This window comes from Canis lupus, chromosome 9 (assembly GCF_011100685.1).
Source record: "Canis lupus familiaris isolate Mischka breed German Shepherd chromosome 9, alternate assembly UU_Cfam_GSD_1.0, whole genome shotgun sequence".
Lineage (NCBI taxonomy): Eukaryota > Metazoa > Chordata > Mammalia > Carnivora > Canidae > Canis > Canis lupus.
Window position 1 is genome coordinate 36,146,089 of NC_049230.1, and position 19,187 is coordinate 36,165,275.

Sequence of the window (19,187 nt, forward strand, 5' to 3'; positions counted from 1 at the left end):
TTTATTTTTAAGTGATCTCTGCACTTAGCTTGGGGCTCAAACTTAAAACCCCAAGATCAAGAGTCTCATGTTCCACCAACTGAACCAGCTAGGCACCCCTCAATTACACATTTAAAGCATATGGTTAATGACTTCATTTGTTCAGTTTTGCAACTATCACCACAATTAATTTCATTACCCCCAAAAGCAAACCCTATACCCTTGTCACTCCTATTTTCTCCATCCTCTCCTCCATCAGCCCTAGGTTAATATACTGATTTACTTTCTGTCTTATAGATTTACCTATTCTAAGCATTTTGTAGAAGTGGAATCATATATGGTCTTATGTGACTGGCTTCTTTGACTTAGATGAACCTTGAAAACATTATGCTGTGTGGTGGCACGTATCAGTCCTTCATTCCTTCTTGTTGGTGAATGATATTCCCTTGTATGGATATACAGTATTTTGTTATTTGTTAATCAATTGATGGATATTTGGGTTATTTCTACCTTTTGGATATTATAAATAGTGATGCTATGAACATTCATGTGCATTTGTGTGGACATATATTTTCCTTTCTCTTGGACATATATCTTGGCTAGAATTTCTGGGTCATATGGTAACTCTGTTTAACCTTTTGAGGAACTGCCAGACTGTTCCAAAATGGCTGTACCATTTTACATTACCATCAGTGGTATATGAGAGTTGCAACTTTTCTATATTCTTGCCAACCTTGATATCCTTAAATAAAGTTTTTAATTTTTAAAAAAGTAGGGGTGCCAGGGTGGATCAGTGGTTGAGCATCTGCCTTCAGCCCTGGGCTTGGTCTTGTGGTCCCAGGATTGAGTCCCACATCGGGCTCCCTGCATGGAGCCTGCTTTTTCCCTCGCCTCTGTCTCTGCCTCTTTCTCTGTGTCTCTCATGAATAATTAAATAAAATCTTTAAAAAAAAAAAGTATTTGAAAATAATCCCCCCCAACTGTTCAGGGATCCCAATTAAATATATTAGTGGATCTGAAATGTGTACTAAAGGTCTATACATTTGTGTTTGGCTTAATTGTCCCAAGCCTTTTGAGGGTACTAAAGAATTTGAGGCTTTCTGTATATTAGCAATAATATTTTAAAAAATTTAAAGTAATAATCATTAATCAGACTTAATGTTGATGTAAAGGATCTAATCTATATTTATTTTTTTATTTTTTTATTTTTTAAATTTTTTATTTATTTACGATAGTCAGAGAGAGAGAGAGGCAGAGACATAGGCAGACGGAGAAGCAGGCTCCATACACCGGGAGCCCGACGTGGGATTCGATCCCGGGTCTCCAGGATCGCGCCCTGGGCCAAAGGCAGGTGCTAAACTGCTGCGCCACCCAGGGATCCCTAATCTATATTTCATATTGGGGTTCTATAACTCCCAAGTCTAAAACCCAGGGACTCCTGGGTTTTTTGAACCCCAAGTCAGTTAATGTTTCCAATCTTAATCCTTTTCTGAAATTTTATCTACTTTTTAGAGTCTAATTTGTACAATATCTGTTTCATTATTAATTTTTTTGAGGGGTACAGTATACTTTATTGATGGTACATGACAAGGTAGGGCTCCCCAAGCCCCTCCCCTTCCTCGGGGTCTGGGATGTATATTGGAGGTCAGGAGATTCTCAGTGTGTTGGGGGATTAAGTTGGGGCAGGGACTCCCCAGCAGCTGAGGGCCTCTCTCTTCCTCTTGTTCTTGCTGGGGCTGGTGGTCCAGGAGGCTCTTACTCCTTGGAGGCCATGTGGACCATGAGGTCCACCGCCCAGTTGCTGTAGCTGAATTCATTGTCATACCAGGAAATGAGCTTGACAAAGTGATCATTGAGGGCAATGCCAGCCTTGACGTCAAAGGTGGAAGACTGGGTGTCACTGTTGAAGTTGCAGGAGACAACCTGGTCCTCAGCGTAGCCCAGGGTGCCCTTGAGGGGGCCCTCTGATGCCTGCTTCACCACCTTCTTGATGTCGTCATATTTGGCAGCTTTCTCCAGGCGGCAGGTCAGATCCACAACTGATATGTTGGGGGTGGGGACACAGAAGGTCATGCCAGTGAGCTTTCCGTTCATCTCAGGGATGACCTTGCCCACAGCCTTGGTGGCGCCAGTGGAAGCAGGGATGATGTTCTGGGCAGCCCCTCGGCTGTTATGCCAGAGCTTCCCAGAGGGACCGTCCACAGTCTTCTGGGTGGCAGTGATGGCATGGACGGTGGTCATGAGGCCCTCCACGATGCTGAAGTGGTCATGGATGACTTTGGCCAGAGGAGCCAAGCAGTTGGTGGTGCAGGAGGCATTGCTGACAATCTTGAAGGAGTTGTCACACTTCTCGTGGTTCACGCCCATCACAAACATGGCGACATCAGCAGAAGGAGCAAAGATGATGACCCTCTTGGCCCCGCCCTTCAAGTGAGCCCCAGCCTTCTCCATGGTAGTGAAGATCCCAGTGGACTCCACAACATACTCAGCACCAGCATCACACCATTTGATGTTGGCGGGATCTCGCCTGGAAGATGGAGATGGACTTCCCATTGATGACAAGTTTCCTATTCTAGCCTTGACCGTGCTGTGGAATTTACTGTGGGTAGAATCATACTGGAACATGTACACTATGTAGTTGAGGTTAATGAAGGGGTCATTGATGGCGACAGTATCCACTTTGCCAGAGTTAAAAGCAGCTGTGGTGACCAGGTGCCCAATACGGCCAAATCTGTTCACTCCGACCTTCACTATTGTCTCGGGGACATGGCTGGCACTGCACCAGAAGATGCCGCTGTCTGTTGAATGGGGAATAGAGAGAGCCTCATTATTAATTTTGTATAAATAAATTTTTGTGAAGATTTACTAATATAGAGAACCAAATGAAATGCCATTGGATTTGCATCACAAAATTATTTTCTTGGTTTATATATTGTAATGCTTATTAAAAATTCATCTAAGAACAGTGTTTTTATTTATTTTTTTAAAGATTTTATTTATTTGACAGAGTGCACAAGAGGGGGAGCTGCAGGCAGAGGGAGAGGGAGAAACAGGCTCCCCACTGAGGGAGCCTGACTCAGGGATTGATGCCAGGACCTCTGGGATCATGACCTGAGCTGAAGGCAGAGGCTTACCCAACTGAGCTGTCCTGGCACCCCAGAACATTGTTTTTAACAGTGTTAAAACTGTGATTTAGATCTGCAGAGGGATCTACCTTTTTTACCTTAAAGAAACAGCATCTTGAGTCTCAAGATCTATTGAACACATCTTGTGAAAAAGTAGACCTGTTTTGTACCTTGTAGTCATATTTTAATTTTTTTCTCCATTTAATAAAGACTTATGCTTTGATACTATTTACTTGTGTTCATTAACATCTTCTGATTCTGTACTAAGACTTTCTATCTTTCCATTCAACAGTGAATGTTTGACCTCATTTCTTTGGTCATTTTTATAATGGCTTCTCCAGTGTCTTTTTTTTATTTATTTATTTATTTTTTTTTTTTTTTAATTTTTATTTATTTATGATAGTCACAGAGAGAGAAAGAGAGAGAGGCAGAGACATAGGCAGAGGGAGAAGCAGGCTCCATGCACCGGGAGCCTGATGTGGGATTCGATCCCGGGTCTCCAGGATCGCGCCCTGGGCCAAAGGCAGGCGCCAAACCGCTGCGCCACCCAGGGATCCCTCCAGTGTCTTTGATAAGTGTAATATTTGTCTCATGTAGTTGTTGATTATCTTTTCCTAATTAAATTGACTTTTCCTGGTTCTTTATATGCTGAGTAATTCTGGATTATATTCCAGACATTTTTAATATTGTGTTATGAGATTTTAAGTCTCTTTAGATCCTGTAGAGAGGTTGATATATTTGTTGTATTAGATCATTGTATTAGATTGTTGATCATTGATATTGATCATTTAGGCTGCAAGTTCCAATCCATCTTCTTTTAGTTGTGATTCCAATGTCAGTTGAATTTTCAAAGGCTGTGCGCAATTATTTGTATCCGTTTCACGTGTGCACCACCCAGTGGCCAGTCTGGAACCTGGACAATGATTTATCCTGAGTTTAATTCTCAGACTTTGTTGTAATATTTAAATTCCAATCCATGCATGATGTGCTGTTATGAGGTGAACCCAGGAGTCAAAAACAACTTTCCTGAGTTCTTTCCTCCCCTCAGTATCCATACATAGTACTTTCCCTTTCCCTGAAGCTGTCATTTTTAATTCTCCTTTCAGAAGGCTAGTACTTTAGTTACCCTCTTGTGGCTACGACTTTCCACTACTCTGCTTGTGTCCAGAGCTGAGCATTGGACAACAGAAAGAGGGTAAAAAAAGGAGTTTGTCCCATCCTCTTGGGATTATAGGTGTCCTGATAGGAGTGTGATAGGCTGAATAATGCCCCCCAAAATTTCCAGGTGCTAATCCCTGGAACCTGCATATGGCATGTGTCCATGAAATTGTGGTAATAAATGCCCATGTTCTAAAATGCCAGGTTTATTACTTGTTACTCTCTGAAAATATTTTTGTTTAGTTAGGGCTATTTTCCTTGACTACTGGAGATAGGTTTATATAATGATGTATTTTTGGTTATTTAAGTCTCAATTTGAGATTTTCAACAGAAATGACTATACATTTATTGTGTGGGTCATATTGTTCTAATGATGATACTGAAAATATTATAAGCTGTCCTCCTTTGTTTTGTAATGAATATTCCAATGGCCCTTGTTAATTAATAAAATCAAATCCAGCTGTAGGTACAGTATTGGGCACATTCTTATACAAATTACTGAGTTAGGTTTTGTTTTTCCCATTTCTCATAGTTATATAGTATTTATGTAAAGGTTGAGTGGTACAGTGTTTACGTCAATATAAGCTACCAAAGAGAGTAGATAAGAGCATGAATTGGCAGGAGTTTGGGAAGAGCTTGTGCTGAGCATACACTCTTAGTTTGGAAGGGCAGGTTAAGCAAGTAACTATATTCTACTCTAGTTTGCACATTCTTTGTTCTGGTGAGACAGTTTTTAACTATGAAGGTAGTTCTCAGAAGAACCTTATTGCAACTTTTATACTTAAGGAATAGGATGATACACTACTAAATCAAATCATTATACATCTCAGAATTTTTTTTTTTTAAGATTTAATTTATTTATTCATTAGAGACACAGAGAGAGGCAGAGACACAGGCAGAGGGAGAAGCAGGCTCCATGCAGGGAGCCCGACATGGGACTCAATTCCAGGTCTCCAGGATCATGCCCTGGGCTGAAGGCAGGTGCTAAATCGCTGAGCCACCCTGGCTGCCCTCTCAGAGGATTTCTAAAAATCTCAGAAAGTAAATCTTCCTTCAAAACCAGACACTTATTAATGAGATGAAGATGTAGAGGAAGGAAGCAGATTAAGCACCTGTAAAGGAAAGTTTATACATCTGTTTCCAATGTACGTCATACAAAATGTTAGTGCCAAGAAAGACCAGTTAAGTTGGTTATTTCTCTTCCACTGTGTCTCCCATACCCTGTTTGATGTCTGATGTGTAATATGCACAATGAATATTTGGTGGGGGTATAATTTTTCATTACTTACTTGGCTCTGAATAGTTTGTATTTACTCTCTTGAACTGGAAAAATGTTACTTTTTTATGTTTGAAATAAGTTCAAGCTCTTTATGTGTGGAACTCTGTGAACCTTTTTTCCTTGGTGCCCTTACCAAGACATACGAGATTTAAGGTGGTTAATTTACCTGCCTAAGTATTAAAGCTAATACATGGATCCAAGATTCAAGTCCAAATATCCAAATTCATGTTAGCTAGTCTTCTGCGTTGCCTTCCAACTAACATTTGTGGATTTATTTACCATGTAATTGACACTATGCTAAACATGTTATGTAAATTATCTCACTTAAATCTCACCACACCCTGTGAGGTATAGGTGCTATTATTATTAATCTTGTTTTCTAGACAAACAAGCAGAGGTTATATAATTTGTCCAAGGACGCACAATCCCTGAGTAGAAGAGCTAGGATTTGGCCGATTTGTCTTTTTGTTGCAGAGTTCTTGAGTACTATGTTTCACTGAAAATTTCAGGCTTATACATTGATTTGTCATGTTGGCTCTTTTACTTTTTTATAAAATGTATAACATTGTCTTACTTAGAAAACTATCTTGTCTAGTGACTATGACTTCATTTTTCACCCACAATTGGTCTGTCTGTATGATATAGTGTGGGAGGGCAATTGGAAAATGCTTGTTTTTTTTCTTTTTCTTGTTTGTATTTTTTAACAGATGATACATTCTCATGGTTCAAAATTTTAAAAAGAACAAAGGACAGTGAAAATCTCCTTTCCATCCAGTTCCCTGGCCACCTAGTTTCCCTTCCTAGAAGAAATGATCTTAACATTTTTTGATGTATTCTATCAGAATTAAGATATATCTTACAAAAATGAATTGAAATATTTACTCTTTTTTAAAATTTATTATCTCATTGAGGTTTTGATTTTCATTTTTCTGATGATTAGTGATGTTGAGCATCTTTTCATATACCTGTGGTCATTTGTGTGTCTTTGGAAAAATGTCTGTTTGATTCCTCTGCCATTTTAAGAATTAGGGTTTTTTGGTGCTATTGCACTGTATGATAGCATACAACATATGTTATTGTATATATGATTTGCAAATATTTTCTCCCATTCCATAGGTTGCCTTTTCATTCTGTTGTTGATTTCTTTTGTTGTGCAGAAGTTTTTTGGTTTGATGTAGTCCCACTTGTTTATTTTTGTTGTTGTAGCCTAGAATGAATATGTGTTTGGTTTAGTGGAGTGTTTCTCAAATTTGCTTGTTGATAAGATATCCCAGAGTGTTATTTATTTATTAAATAGGTATCTTTGGTTACTGAAGGAAAAAGTAAGAGAAGACTGTCTTGGCACAAAGTTATTATCAGCATTCTTCAAAATAGCAGTTAGAGTCCCAATCTTTTTAAAGACCCAGGGCAGCGGTGGCATGTGACAGCACCTCACTAGCTATTCCCTAGCACTGGTGACTTCCCAGCAGGTTTATTATTGCCAGTAGCCAATGTGAAAAGTGCAGAAAAGTTGTGTTCTATGATCAGTTGGCTCATTACTTCTTGACTGGAACTGGACTACTATAATTGAAAGGAAAGAATGAGCAGAAAGGGTAGTCAAACATGTTACTACCTCGCTTGATTGATCTCATCCTTAGAGGAATGGTAGTCCAGGTTCTGTGAATATGATTTTAGCTAGATGTATCATTTCTGGGATATAGAGACCTGATAATGTCTCAGTTGCTCACTCTGCTTTTTTTAGTTTGTTTTTTGTCTGCCTGATAATCTCAGCAGTGGAAACTAGGAAGAACCCAGAAAGGGAGGAGAGATGGGCAAAGGCATATTAATGTTGTCATTTTATTACCTTTGTACCTCATGGTGCAGGCATATCTCTCTGGAAATAATATTTGTAAATGATGACTACATTCCTATACTAGCTCCCAAACTTATTTAGTTCATAATAACACAGAAGAAATGCATACATTCATGATAGTATGCTTTTAAATTCCTAATAATTATTGTTGTTAATTACTTAGTATTTTAGCCACATTATAATTTAGGTAGAATTCTGGGAGTTAGCTAGGGAAATCTGATCATTAATTATGAGGGAAAATGCATTCTATTCTAAACAGTCATTTTCACAAACTGTAGGTGGATAGTGTGTTTATGAGTTGGGAATGATTTCCTTGTTTCTTAATAACTAGAACTACTTGAGAGTTATTTAAGGGCTACTTTTGGGTTAGGCTTTATTTTACTTTATTAGTCAGTCTTTAAATTTTTAAGTGTAATTCCATGACACTAAAGACTTGGACTGGATGAGTGAGATAGGTCAGGACTCCAGTAAGTCACTTTGTTTGCTGGATCCTCCTGAGCTGAGAGATGGAAGAGAAGCATCTGGGGCAAAATATATAGAATAAAATTTATTATTTTCACCATTTTAAAGTACATTTCAGTGGCATTAATTGAATTCACAGTGTTATGGGCACATCACTACCATTTTTGTCTAAAATGTTTTTATCACCCTAAAGAGAAACTCTGTACCTCTTAAGCAGTAATAAGTCCTCTCCCCTCGCCAACTTCTTGCTCCACACTCCACTTTCTGCCTCTGAATTTGCTTATTCTAATATTTCATATAAGTGGAATCATACAATATTTATCTTTTTGTGTGGCTCATTTCATTTTACATAATGTTTTCAAAATCTGTCTGTGTCATAGCATGTGTTAGAACTTCATTTCTTTTTATGGCTTAATAATATCCCATTGTAACTAATGACTTTTTAAAGAGATAAGTTTTTTACTCACAACATCTTCTGTTTAACATTTCTCTTACATTGTTAAAATTTTTACACTGTTAAAATTTTTATCTTGCTAGTTGTATGTTTTAAATTGCTGTGACAAATCAACTTGAAGGTGTAGATGTCTTGAACTCAATGAAATTTTTGTTTCTGGTCTACCCCATTTAAATTTGGGGGCATTGAAATAGTTTGATATATTCTCCTGACCTAGTCCCAGCCTCATTTTCTAGCATTAGAGATGGTGGTAGAGCTGGTGTTACCTCTTAAGAGATGGAATTCAGCTGTTTGAATTGGGAAACTGGAACCTTCCCTTCTAGGCATGTGAATAAATCCTTTTCCCCTGCTGCTTCTTAACCATAGTTAATACGCATACTGGTTAATCCCATGCTGTTCTCTAGATGGAATTAGATTAGTGAACAGTAGGAGAATATTTAGTTCTTTAATCATTACCATGCAGCATAAAATTGTATTAACTTAAGCAAAAAGGTCATAGCTTTCTTAGCTAAAATTTTCAAGCTTAATCTTGTTTTTCTATCTTTAATATATTGAGTTTCTAAGAAATTTAAATACGTTTAATCTTGTTGCCCTAGCCTAAAATGAATTTGATTCTATATTCTGTCACCTATTTTATTAGCCATTCCTCCCACTTTTGTTATTTACATAATTAATACACATGCCTTCTATGTCAAATCCAAATCACTGATAAAAAGATGTTTAATAGTTAAAAAATAAAGTCCAGTTAGAACTTCTTTAGTCTTTTTTTTCCAAAGAAGATACAGAATTTTTAATCAATATTTTTTGTATTTATTATTACTCAGCCATATTTGCATGGCCCTAACTATCATTAAGTTTACAGTTTACCATAATATCTAAAATATAATATTGTGAGATCTTGTCAAATACTTGTTTAGGGACATCTGGGTGGCTCAGTGGTTGGGCACCTGCCTTTGGCCCAGGGTGTGATCCTGGAGTCCTGGGATCGAGTCCCACGTCGGGCTCCCTGCATGGAATCCGCTTCTCCCTCTACCCATATGTCTCTCTGCCTTCTCTCTGTGTCTCTCATTTATAAATAAATAAAATCTTAAAAAAAAATACTTGTCTAAATAAAGTAAGCATACATTAACTTTAATTCTTTTTTTTCTTTTCTTTTTTTTTTTAATTTTTATTTATTTATGATAGTCACAGAGAGAGAGAGAGAGAAAGAGGCAGAGACACAGGCAGAGGGAGAAGCAGGCTCCATGCACCGGGAGCCCGACGTGGGATTCGATCCTGGGTCTCCAGGATCGCGCCCTGGGCCAAAGGCAGGCGCCAAACCGCTGCGCCACCCAGGGATCCCCATTAACTTTAATTCTTATTGGTTAATTTGATTACTATACTATTTAACCATTCTGGAACATGATCTGTGTCATAACATGGAATCTAATTAATTTTTTTTATAACTTCTAGGCTAACTTTGGGTTAGGCATATGAGGGAATTGGTCTATTTCTTACATGATCTCTTAGAAAGGTGTATTTTTAAAAACTTTACTTTTATAATGGTTTGAATTTGAGCCCCTTTTTCGAAGTAGTAGAAAAATGTAAGAATTGATATATTTAATGAATGATTAAAAGATTTCTTTTAAAAAAAAACGATTTTATTTATTTATTTGAGAGAGAGAGAGAAAACAGAAGGAGAGTGAGAGGGAAAAGCAGATTCCCTGCTGAGAAGAGAGCCCAAAGTGAGGTTCCATCCCAAGACCCTGAGATCATGACCTGAATTGAAGGCAGACACTTAACCAACTGAGCCACCCAGGCACCTCTCATCTCTGTCATCCTTTTCACTGATTTTATTTCTGGTGATTGGTTACATTTTCCTTCTTCTTACATCTAGTATTGTTTGTATCTGCTGGATATTATACATTTTTCTTTAAAGATTTTATTTATTCATTTGAGAGAGAGCACAAGCAGAGGGAAGAGGCAGAGGGAGAGGGAAAAAGCAGGTTCCCCACTGAGCAGGAAGCCATCTGCAGGGCTTGATCCCAGGACCTGGAGATCATGACCTGGGCTGAAGGCAGATGCTTAAGGCACCCTGGATATTATAAATTTTTTAAAAAGATTTATTTATTGGGACGCCTGGGTGGCTCAGTGTTTGAGCTTCTGCCTTTGGCTCAGGGCATGATCCTGGGGTCCCGGGATCAAGTCCCACATCAGGATCCCTGCATGGAGCCTGCTTGTCCCTCTCTCTGCCTGTGTCTCTGCCTCTCTGCCTCTCTGTCTCTCATGAATAAATAAATAAATAAATAAATAAATAAATAAATAAATAAATAAATAAAATCTTTGAAAGAAAAAAGATTATTTGAGAGAGACAGAAAAAATGCATGAGCTTGCACATAGGGTTGGGGGCATGGAGAGGGAGAGAGAAACCCAAGCCAACTCTGTGCTGAACACAGAGCCTGAGGCTGGGCTTGATTGCACCACCCTGAAATCACAACCTGAGCTAAAACCAAGAATCAGAGACTTAACTGACTGTGCCACCAAGGTACCCCTAATTTTTTAAAAGATTTATTTATTTATTTTAGAGGGAGACAGCACATGAGAGCAAGGGGGAGGGTCAGAGGGAAGAGGAAATCTTCAACCAGATTCTCTGCTGAGTGCAGAGACCTACACGGGGGCTCAGTCTCTTGATCCATGAGATCATAATCTAAGTGGAAACCATGAGTTGAATGCTTAACTGACTAAGCCACCCAGCCACCACTCTGCTGGATATTATAAACTTTGTCTTGAGTACTTGAATGTTGTTGTCTTCATTTTTTATTTATTTTATTTTTTTTTTAATTTTTATTTATTTATGATAGTCACACAGAGAGAGAGAGGCAGAGACACAGGCAGAGGGAGAAGAAGGCTCCATGCACCGGGAGCCCAATGTGGGACTCGATCCCGGGTCTCCAGGATCGCGCCCTGGGCCAAAGGCAGGCGCCTAACCGCTGCGCCACCCAGGGATCCCTTGTCTTCATTTTTTAAAAAATGATTTTATTTATTTATTAGAGCATGGAGGGGGTTGCAGAGGGAGAAACAGACTCCCTGCTTCTCCCTCTGCTTATGTCTCTGCCTCTCTCTCTCTCTGTGTCTGTCATGAATAATAAATAAAATCTTAAAAAAAATGAAAGGAAAAATATTTTTAACACATGTATATAAAACCAGAATTTGCATTCGAATAACAATATTTGAAATTTTACAAGTATTGTTTTATGTAAATAAGTACTTAATGTTTCCATAGGTTATGTACTGTGGGTCTTATTGTGTGCTTGAATTATTCTTTCAACATCACCAATATGCAGTGTGACTTATTTCGTGTATTCATGTTATGTATTTGTCATTAATTATGTAAAGATAATTTTTAGGGATATAGGTTGGTAGAATCAGGGTCTTTGGGAAAGTTTTTTTTTCATTTTTAGCTTTTTCCTTTCTTTTTTAATACTGTGCGAGTCAATATAGTGATGTTACACTTTTTAATAGATGTTTCCCTCAAAATAGTAGCTTGAGATAACACAAAGTTATTTTTCACTCATAAATATTCTGTTGATGGAGTTCGGTGATTCTCTGTGACAACTCCTTTGTGTGTTGATATAACTTTCCAGGCAGTGTCATTTCTTATGGCATTTTTATTGCATATCAGAAAGAGCTTTTATAAATCACCAAGGTAGAGGTGGTCATGCCAGGGAGAGGTCTCTTGCCTGCAATTAAGTATTTAGCCCAGAAGTGGCATATATCATTCTGTCCTTAATCCTTTGGCCACAAATAGTCATATCAATTCAAGGAGCATGAGGAAATATCTCCTTGCCTTATGCCCCACAAGAAAGGAGAACTATATTTGTGAGAGCATTAGAAGTCTCTTCTACAAATATTTAGGCCTAGTATTTTCCTGCTTTATGCTCTCAATTTCTGTTTTGAAGTTATCTTTGGAATTACTTTCTTGTTCTTTTTAAAAAAGGTTTTATTTATTTATTTGAGAGAGTCCAAGCAGAGGGGAGGAACAGAGGGAGAAGCAGACTCCCCACTGAGCAGGAAGCCCAATGTGGAGCTTGATCCCAGGACCCTGAGACCATGACCTGAGCCAAAGGCAGATACCCAACAGCTGAGCCATCCAGGTGCCCCTACTTTCTTTTTCTTATTATCCTACCTCCTTGTTACCTTAGTTCATCAATGCCCATTAGGAGGTAGATTGAAACATTGTTCATGTTGACACATTTAATCCATATAAAAATATAGTGATTAATTTAGTTGACATAAGAAGGAATGGGAGTAAATGGGAGTATGAATATAAATTCATGATGTATTTTCTAGTACTGTCCACTGAAAAGTCTGGGAAACAATCACTAATACTCAAGAAGTAAGCACCCCTAGCACCTATAATCAACTATTGGGCCACCCTGGGTCTTCTATACAAAATAAATCTCAGGATAGCCAAATAATTGATTAGGGGAGTTTTCTCTCTATAGAAGTATGTATTCTAGCCAATTAAAAGGATGGCAGAAGTATATAAACCTTTAATGAATTTGTGAGTCTGGGCAATGGCTGCTAATTTCACAAAAAGAGAAATAAGCAGTCATTATGTGCCTCCTGATGGAGATACAATAGCATCAGCTTGAAGATGGGTTCTGCCAAAAAAATATAATTTAAATTTGATCAGTTCACTGGAACTGACTTCCATTGCACAATAAATACAGAGGATGGAATATATAATTATCAAAATGGAAACTTTGGGAAACTACTCAAGACCAACATCTTGGTTTCTTCAGCAAGTAAATTGTGAGGAAAAAGAGGATTGGAAGGAGAGAGAAAGAAAATATACATATTAAGAGACTTAAGAGTCTAGCAATCAGTTATAATATATTTTAGATTCTGATTTGAACAAACAAGTTAAAAAAGATTATGAGACAATTGGGGAAACTTAAATACTGACTAGATATTTGGTAATACTAAGGAATTTTTGTTAGTTTTCATCTCGGTCTGTTTGGGCTGGTTTAAGAATACCATATTCTGAGTGTTTATAAACAACAGAAATTTGTTTCTCACAGTTCTGGAGCTGGGAAGTCCAAGATGAAGATGCCTACACATGATACTGTCTACTTATGGCTTGCTTCCTGCTTCATAGATAATTCTATCCTTGTATCCTCACATGGTAGAAAGGGCAGGGAAACTCTCTCAGGCCTCTTTTGTAAGGGTGACTAATCTCATTGATGAGAGGTCTATCCTCACGACCTAATCATCTTCCAAAGTGTCCCACCTCACACTGGGTTTCAACATGAGAATTTGAGGAAGACAGTGGTAATGCTAGTATGGTTATGTTTTTAAAGTATCTTGTTAGGGATCCCTGGGTGGCGCAGCGGTTTAGCGCCTGCCTTTGGCCCAGGGTGCGATCCTGGAGACCCGGGATTGAGTCCCACGTCGGGCTCCTGGTGCATGGAGCCTGCTTCTCCCTCTGCCTGTGTCTCTGCCTCTTTCTCTCTCTCTCTGTGTGACTATCATAAATTTAAAAAAAATAATAAATAAAAATAAAGTATCTTGTTAGAGATATATAATAAAATATTTGCATATCAAATTAAGAATAAACTGTATAGGAGCTTATTTTTTTTTTTTTTAGAGCACAGAGCAAGTTTGTTGTTGTCTAGGCATTTCCAGAAAAATCAGTTTTTCATTAACAAATTTAGAGCAGCTAAATTTGATGTGAGAAAATTCATTTTGAAAAGAAATAACATCTTTAAAAGATAGCATAGAACAATTTTAATATGGAGTAAAACTAATTGATGAATGAAATGTTCATTAAAAGTTTAAATGGAAAAGTATTGGTCCTCATGAAAATTATGTAAAATGAAATGAAAATTGAAAACATAAATTTGGGGATGCCTGGGTGGCTCAGCGGTTAAGCGCCTGTCTTCGGCCCAGGGTGTGATCCTGGAGTCCAGGGATTGAGTCCCACATCAGGTTCCCTGCATGGAGCCTGCCTTTCTCTCTGCCTATGTCTCTGTCTCTCTCTCTCTCTGTGTCTCTCATGAATAAATAAATAAAAATCTTAAAAAAAGAACAAACCATAAATTTGGTTCTATTGAGTATTAATCAATTAGTTTAAAAAGTGTAGTAGAGTTTACTCCGGAAACTTTCCAAGGCAAAAGCCATGAGCTCATTGATGCTAAATTAATTCTTACTAATTATAACAAAGTGGAGTCTGATTTCTATCTTCTGCCCTGAGAATAATACTTCCCATAGAGAAGCTGCTCTTCAGCCTTGGTCTGGAATGAGAAGACATGATACATTGCTTCCCATCTGCATGGAATGGAGTGGAACTAAGGCCTAGGAAGTTAAGTGACTTGCCCAAGACCATATAGCTAATAAATTAATAAAGCCTGGGTTCAAACCCAGGTCTCTCTCACTTCAAATGCCGTGATATGAAATAGTATGCATCACTTAACTACTTTCCCCACGGAGTCGTGGGACACCCTTACCGTATATCCAAAAGACAGGGACACTTGGGTGGCTCAGCGGTTGAGCGTCTGCCTTCAGCTCAGGGTGTGATTCTGGACTCCTGGGATCAAGTCCCACATCGGGCTCCTTGCATGGAGCCTGCTTCTCCCTATTCCTATGTCTCTGCCTCTCTCTGTGTGTCTCTCATGAATAAATAAATAATATCTTTAAAAAAAAAAAAAAAGAAGAAGAAGACAGTGGAGGGAGAAGGACCAGGGCATAGAGCAGCAGTTGAAACATGGTACAACTTTTCCTTCAGTCTGGAGACCTGGGTACATCTGCCTGTTTTTAACCTTTTAACTATATGCCAAGAGTTCTGGGTATATTATAGAATATAGAATATAGAATAAGTCTTTCTCTTAAAATGCATATTTATTTCTCTCTCTTCTGAATTAATCGTATTATTATTATTATTATTATTTTAATTTTTATTTATTTATGATAGTCACAGAGAGAGAGAGAGAGAGAGAGAGGCAGAGACACAGGCAGAGGGAGAAGCAGGCTCCATGCACAGGGAGCCCGACGTGGGATTCGATCCCGGGTCTCCAGGATCGCGCCCTGGGCCAACGGCAGGCGCTAAACCGCTGCGCCACCCAGGGATCCCTAATCGTATTATTTACTGGGATGATATCATTGCCTGAGAGAAGGCTAGTGAGATCAGTATCACAAGCATCAATTTTATACTACATTAGTATAACAGTATGCCAGGTCTCAGGCTGAATATTCATGCCTACCAAATATTTAAGAAAATATGTTTCTTATTCTTTATTTTTTAATAGCTACAGAAAATTACTAAAGAGATTTTTTTTTTGAGATTTTATTTATTTATTCATGAGAGACAGACATAGACATAGGTAGAGAGGGAAAAGCAGGCTTCCTGTGGGCAGCCTGATGCAGAACTCAATCCCAAGACCCTGGGATCAGAACCTGAACTGAAGACAGACACTCAACCACTGACCCACCCAGGTGCCCCAAGAGATTTTTTTTTTTAAGTAGGCTCCAAGCCCAGTGTGAAGCCCAGTGCAGGGCTCAAACTCACAACTTTGAGATCAAGGCTTGAGCTGAAATTGGGCAGCCCGGGTGGCTCAGCAATTTAGCGCCGCCTTCAGCCCAGGGTGTGATCCTGGAGACCTGGGATCAAGTCCCAGATTGGGCTCTCTGCATGGAGCCTGCTTGCTTCTCCCTTTGCCTGTGTCTCTGCCTCTCTCTCTCTCTCTCTCTCTCTGTGTGTGTCTCTCATGAATAAATAAATAAAATGTTACAAAAAAAAAGACTTGAGCTGAAATCAAGAGTCAGACCCTGAACTGACTAAGCCACCCAGATACTCCCAAGAGATTTTTTTTTTTTTTAAAGTTTTATTTATTTATTTGACAGAGAGAGAAACACAAGCAAGGAGAGGGAGAAATAGGGTCGGTCCCCAAACGTGAGGCTTGATCCCAGGACTGCAAGATCACAACCAAGCCAAAGGGAGATGCTTGACTGATTGAGGCACCCAGGTGCCCCATCCCAGAGATTTTTATTTTTTATTTTACTTTTAAATTTTTATTTATTTTAAAGATTTTATTTATTTATTTATTCATGAGAGACACACACACACACACAGAGGCAGAGACATAGGCAGAGGGGGAGGCAGGCTCCATGCAGGAAGCCTGATGTGGGGCTCCATCCCGGGATTCCAAGATCACGCCCTGAGCCAAAGGCAGATGCTCAACTGCTGAGCCACCCAGGCATCCCCCAAGAGATTTTTAAATAAAGACCTTATGAGTTACAATAACAATAAATGCTTAGTGCTTTTTAATAGTAGCATCAAAATACCCTTTCTGTCCTGTGCACCCTCACTATCCCCAAATCCTAAAAACAAATCTGAGTAGTAATGAGCATGGCACTTAGTATTTCATAAATATTAAAGCATTGTCAGTTGTAACATAACCATTGCTTTAAAAATAACTTTTTGAGGATAAAAAAGATATTACTCATTAGATGTGTTAGATGCATGATGATTTCTGGAACATGTAAATGGTGGAAAATACATATGCCTTAGAATTCAGGAAATGTGATTTTCCTGGGCTCTTTACTTCATCGGTCAGATAAACTTTCGAACTTGGTAGTTTTGGAAGGTTCTTATATTTTGGGAGTGAGATACCAGTAAGTTCCAGCATTCCAACCAAATCTATTCAAAACAAAATCTTCTACATTTTAGAAATATTTGCAAAACTGAAAATCCTATCTTACTCAAAATTCCTTGATTAACTTTACCCTCACTACTTTCCTCTCTTTGTATTAAAGTCAGGTAAGTGGTCAGAAATGAAGAGCTTCCATCATAAGTTAAAGCAGGGGGAAAGGGCATGCCAAAGACATAGTGCTTATATATTGAGTTTGTGATCATTTGGAATTTTGTAGTTTAATTTTCAGTAGATTTCACCAAAATGATGTCATCTTGCTGATGATGGTTTTCATTTCATGTAATACTAAAGAATGTATATAACTGCATTATAGAACTATGTAGTGGTTAAGAGTTCAGTTTCATGAAACTGTCTTGCCTAGAGTATGAATATTGACTCTGCCAATTCATTAATGTATGACTTCAGACAAGTTCCTTTATCTCCTTGGGCTCTAGTTTTTCTCAACCACAAATGGGGACAGCAGTAATGCCTTCCTCATGGAATCATTTTGAGGCTTAATACTGTTAAAGCATCACAACAGTTATATGGCACATAATAAGTGCTTAGATGTTGTCTATTGTTTTTATAATTATGAAAATAATCATTTATTAATGGAGTTTACGTTAGGTTAAACACTATAGTGCTGTGATTAAGTAGTTTCTTGTTGACTGACAGTATAAAGATGGAGATATATAATATATAGCATTTTATGTATAGTATGCAACAATGTGTCCAGTTCCTTTCTCTCCTCTTCTCTACTACTGTCATGTTTTAATTTTAAGCATGCTATAAACACATTACATTTTTATTCTTATTCCTTTATTCCAATTATCTTTTACAGCAATTAAAAATAAGACAACTACATTTTATATGTACCTTCATTGATGCCATTTCCTATTCTTTTGTCTTTTATAGGTACATGTATCTGGTTTGGTATTTCTATTTCCTTCAGCCTAAAGTATTTTTTCCCCTTTTTATGTGGTGCAGTTTTGCTGATAATGACTTGTTTTCATTTTCCTGAAAAAGTCAGTTTGACCTTTCTTTTTGAAAGATACTTTCTCTGAGGATAGGATTCTCAGTTGTTTCTTCTTAGTGTTGTAAACATATCACTTCCTTGTCTTCTGGCTTATGTAGTTTTCAAAGAGAAATGTTTCTCTCAATGATGTAGTATGTCTTTTTTCCTCAGGGTACCTTAAAGATTTTACCTTTGGTTTTGAGTAGTTTGAGTATGGTTTCTCTAGTTGGTTTTGGGGGTTTAGAGGTATAATTTATCCTGCTTGTTCTCTGAACAGCTTATTTCTATGGTTTTGTGTCTATTTTGGAAAATTTTCTGCATTTATCTCATCAAATATTTCTTCTGCATTCTACTTCTAGGATTTCAGCTGCACGTGTGTTAAATCATTTGTCTCACTGCTCTTGGATTTTCTATATTGTTTCCTCCTATCTGCACATATTTTCCCCTCTGTTTCATTGTGGACTCTCTTACTTGACTCTCTTGAACATACTGTTGAGCCATTCCAAAGCTTTATTGAACTCTGTTCCCCTGTTTTTCCTTTGTCAGGGTGTTTTTTTTTTTTTTTTTTTTTCTTTGCTTCCTTGTGTAACAACATTTTGTGGTTGAAAGATGGATGTTTTATACTGGATGGTAGAGACTGAGGGAAATAGTATTTATGCTTGGCTAGGTTTTTAGCATGAGTAGTTGAGTCAGTTTCCTTTGTAGTTGAATCTGATCTTGTATTGCTATGCTATTGTGTCATATGCTATTCCAGGCTAGGCTTACCTTTTCTAGGGTAGAGTCTCATTTGCCAGAGGATTTTTCTTTTCTTTTAAAGATTTATTAATTTATTTGTAAGAGAGCCTCTGAGTGCGAGTAGAGGGAGGGGCAGAGGGAGATAAAGAATCTCAAGCTGACTCCCTGCTGAGAGCTGCTGAGCCTGGCCCAGGGCTCAATCCCAGGACCCTGAGATCATGACCTAGGCCTAAATCAAGAGTTGGACACTTAACTGAGCCCCCCAGGCACCCTACCAGAGGATTTTTCTAATGTCTGCTCTCCTTTCAGCTTTGAATCTTCTTTTCTTAGTTGTTACCCAGCAATAGACTGATACTATTTATTCCTCAGTGTTTGCTAACACAATGGTGGAAGTAGATGAGAGTGCTAGGGTGAGACACAATCTGTTTTCTGTTTTTCTGTTTCAGTTATAGGCAGACA

The 19,187-nt window shown here is 38.2% G+C and overlaps 2 protein-coding genes across 3 annotated transcripts in view; one reads left to right on the plus strand and one right to left on the minus strand.

Annotated features, from left to right (window-relative positions):
* Positions 1-19,187, plus strand: part of USP32 (ubiquitin specific peptidase 32) — a 217,917-nt gene that overhangs the window by 86,899 nt on the left and 111,831 nt on the right. The window lies entirely within an intron of this gene.
* Positions 1,735-7,397, minus strand: LOC102154094 (glyceraldehyde-3-phosphate dehydrogenase-like). Its single transcript, XM_038549480.1, has 2 exons — positions 7,385-7,397; positions 1,735-2,777 (listed from the first exon to the last, which is right to left on the minus strand). Exons 1-2 carry the CDS (start codon positions 7,395-7,397, stop codon positions 1,735-1,737), a joined length of 1,056 nt encoding a protein of 351 aa, XP_038405408.1.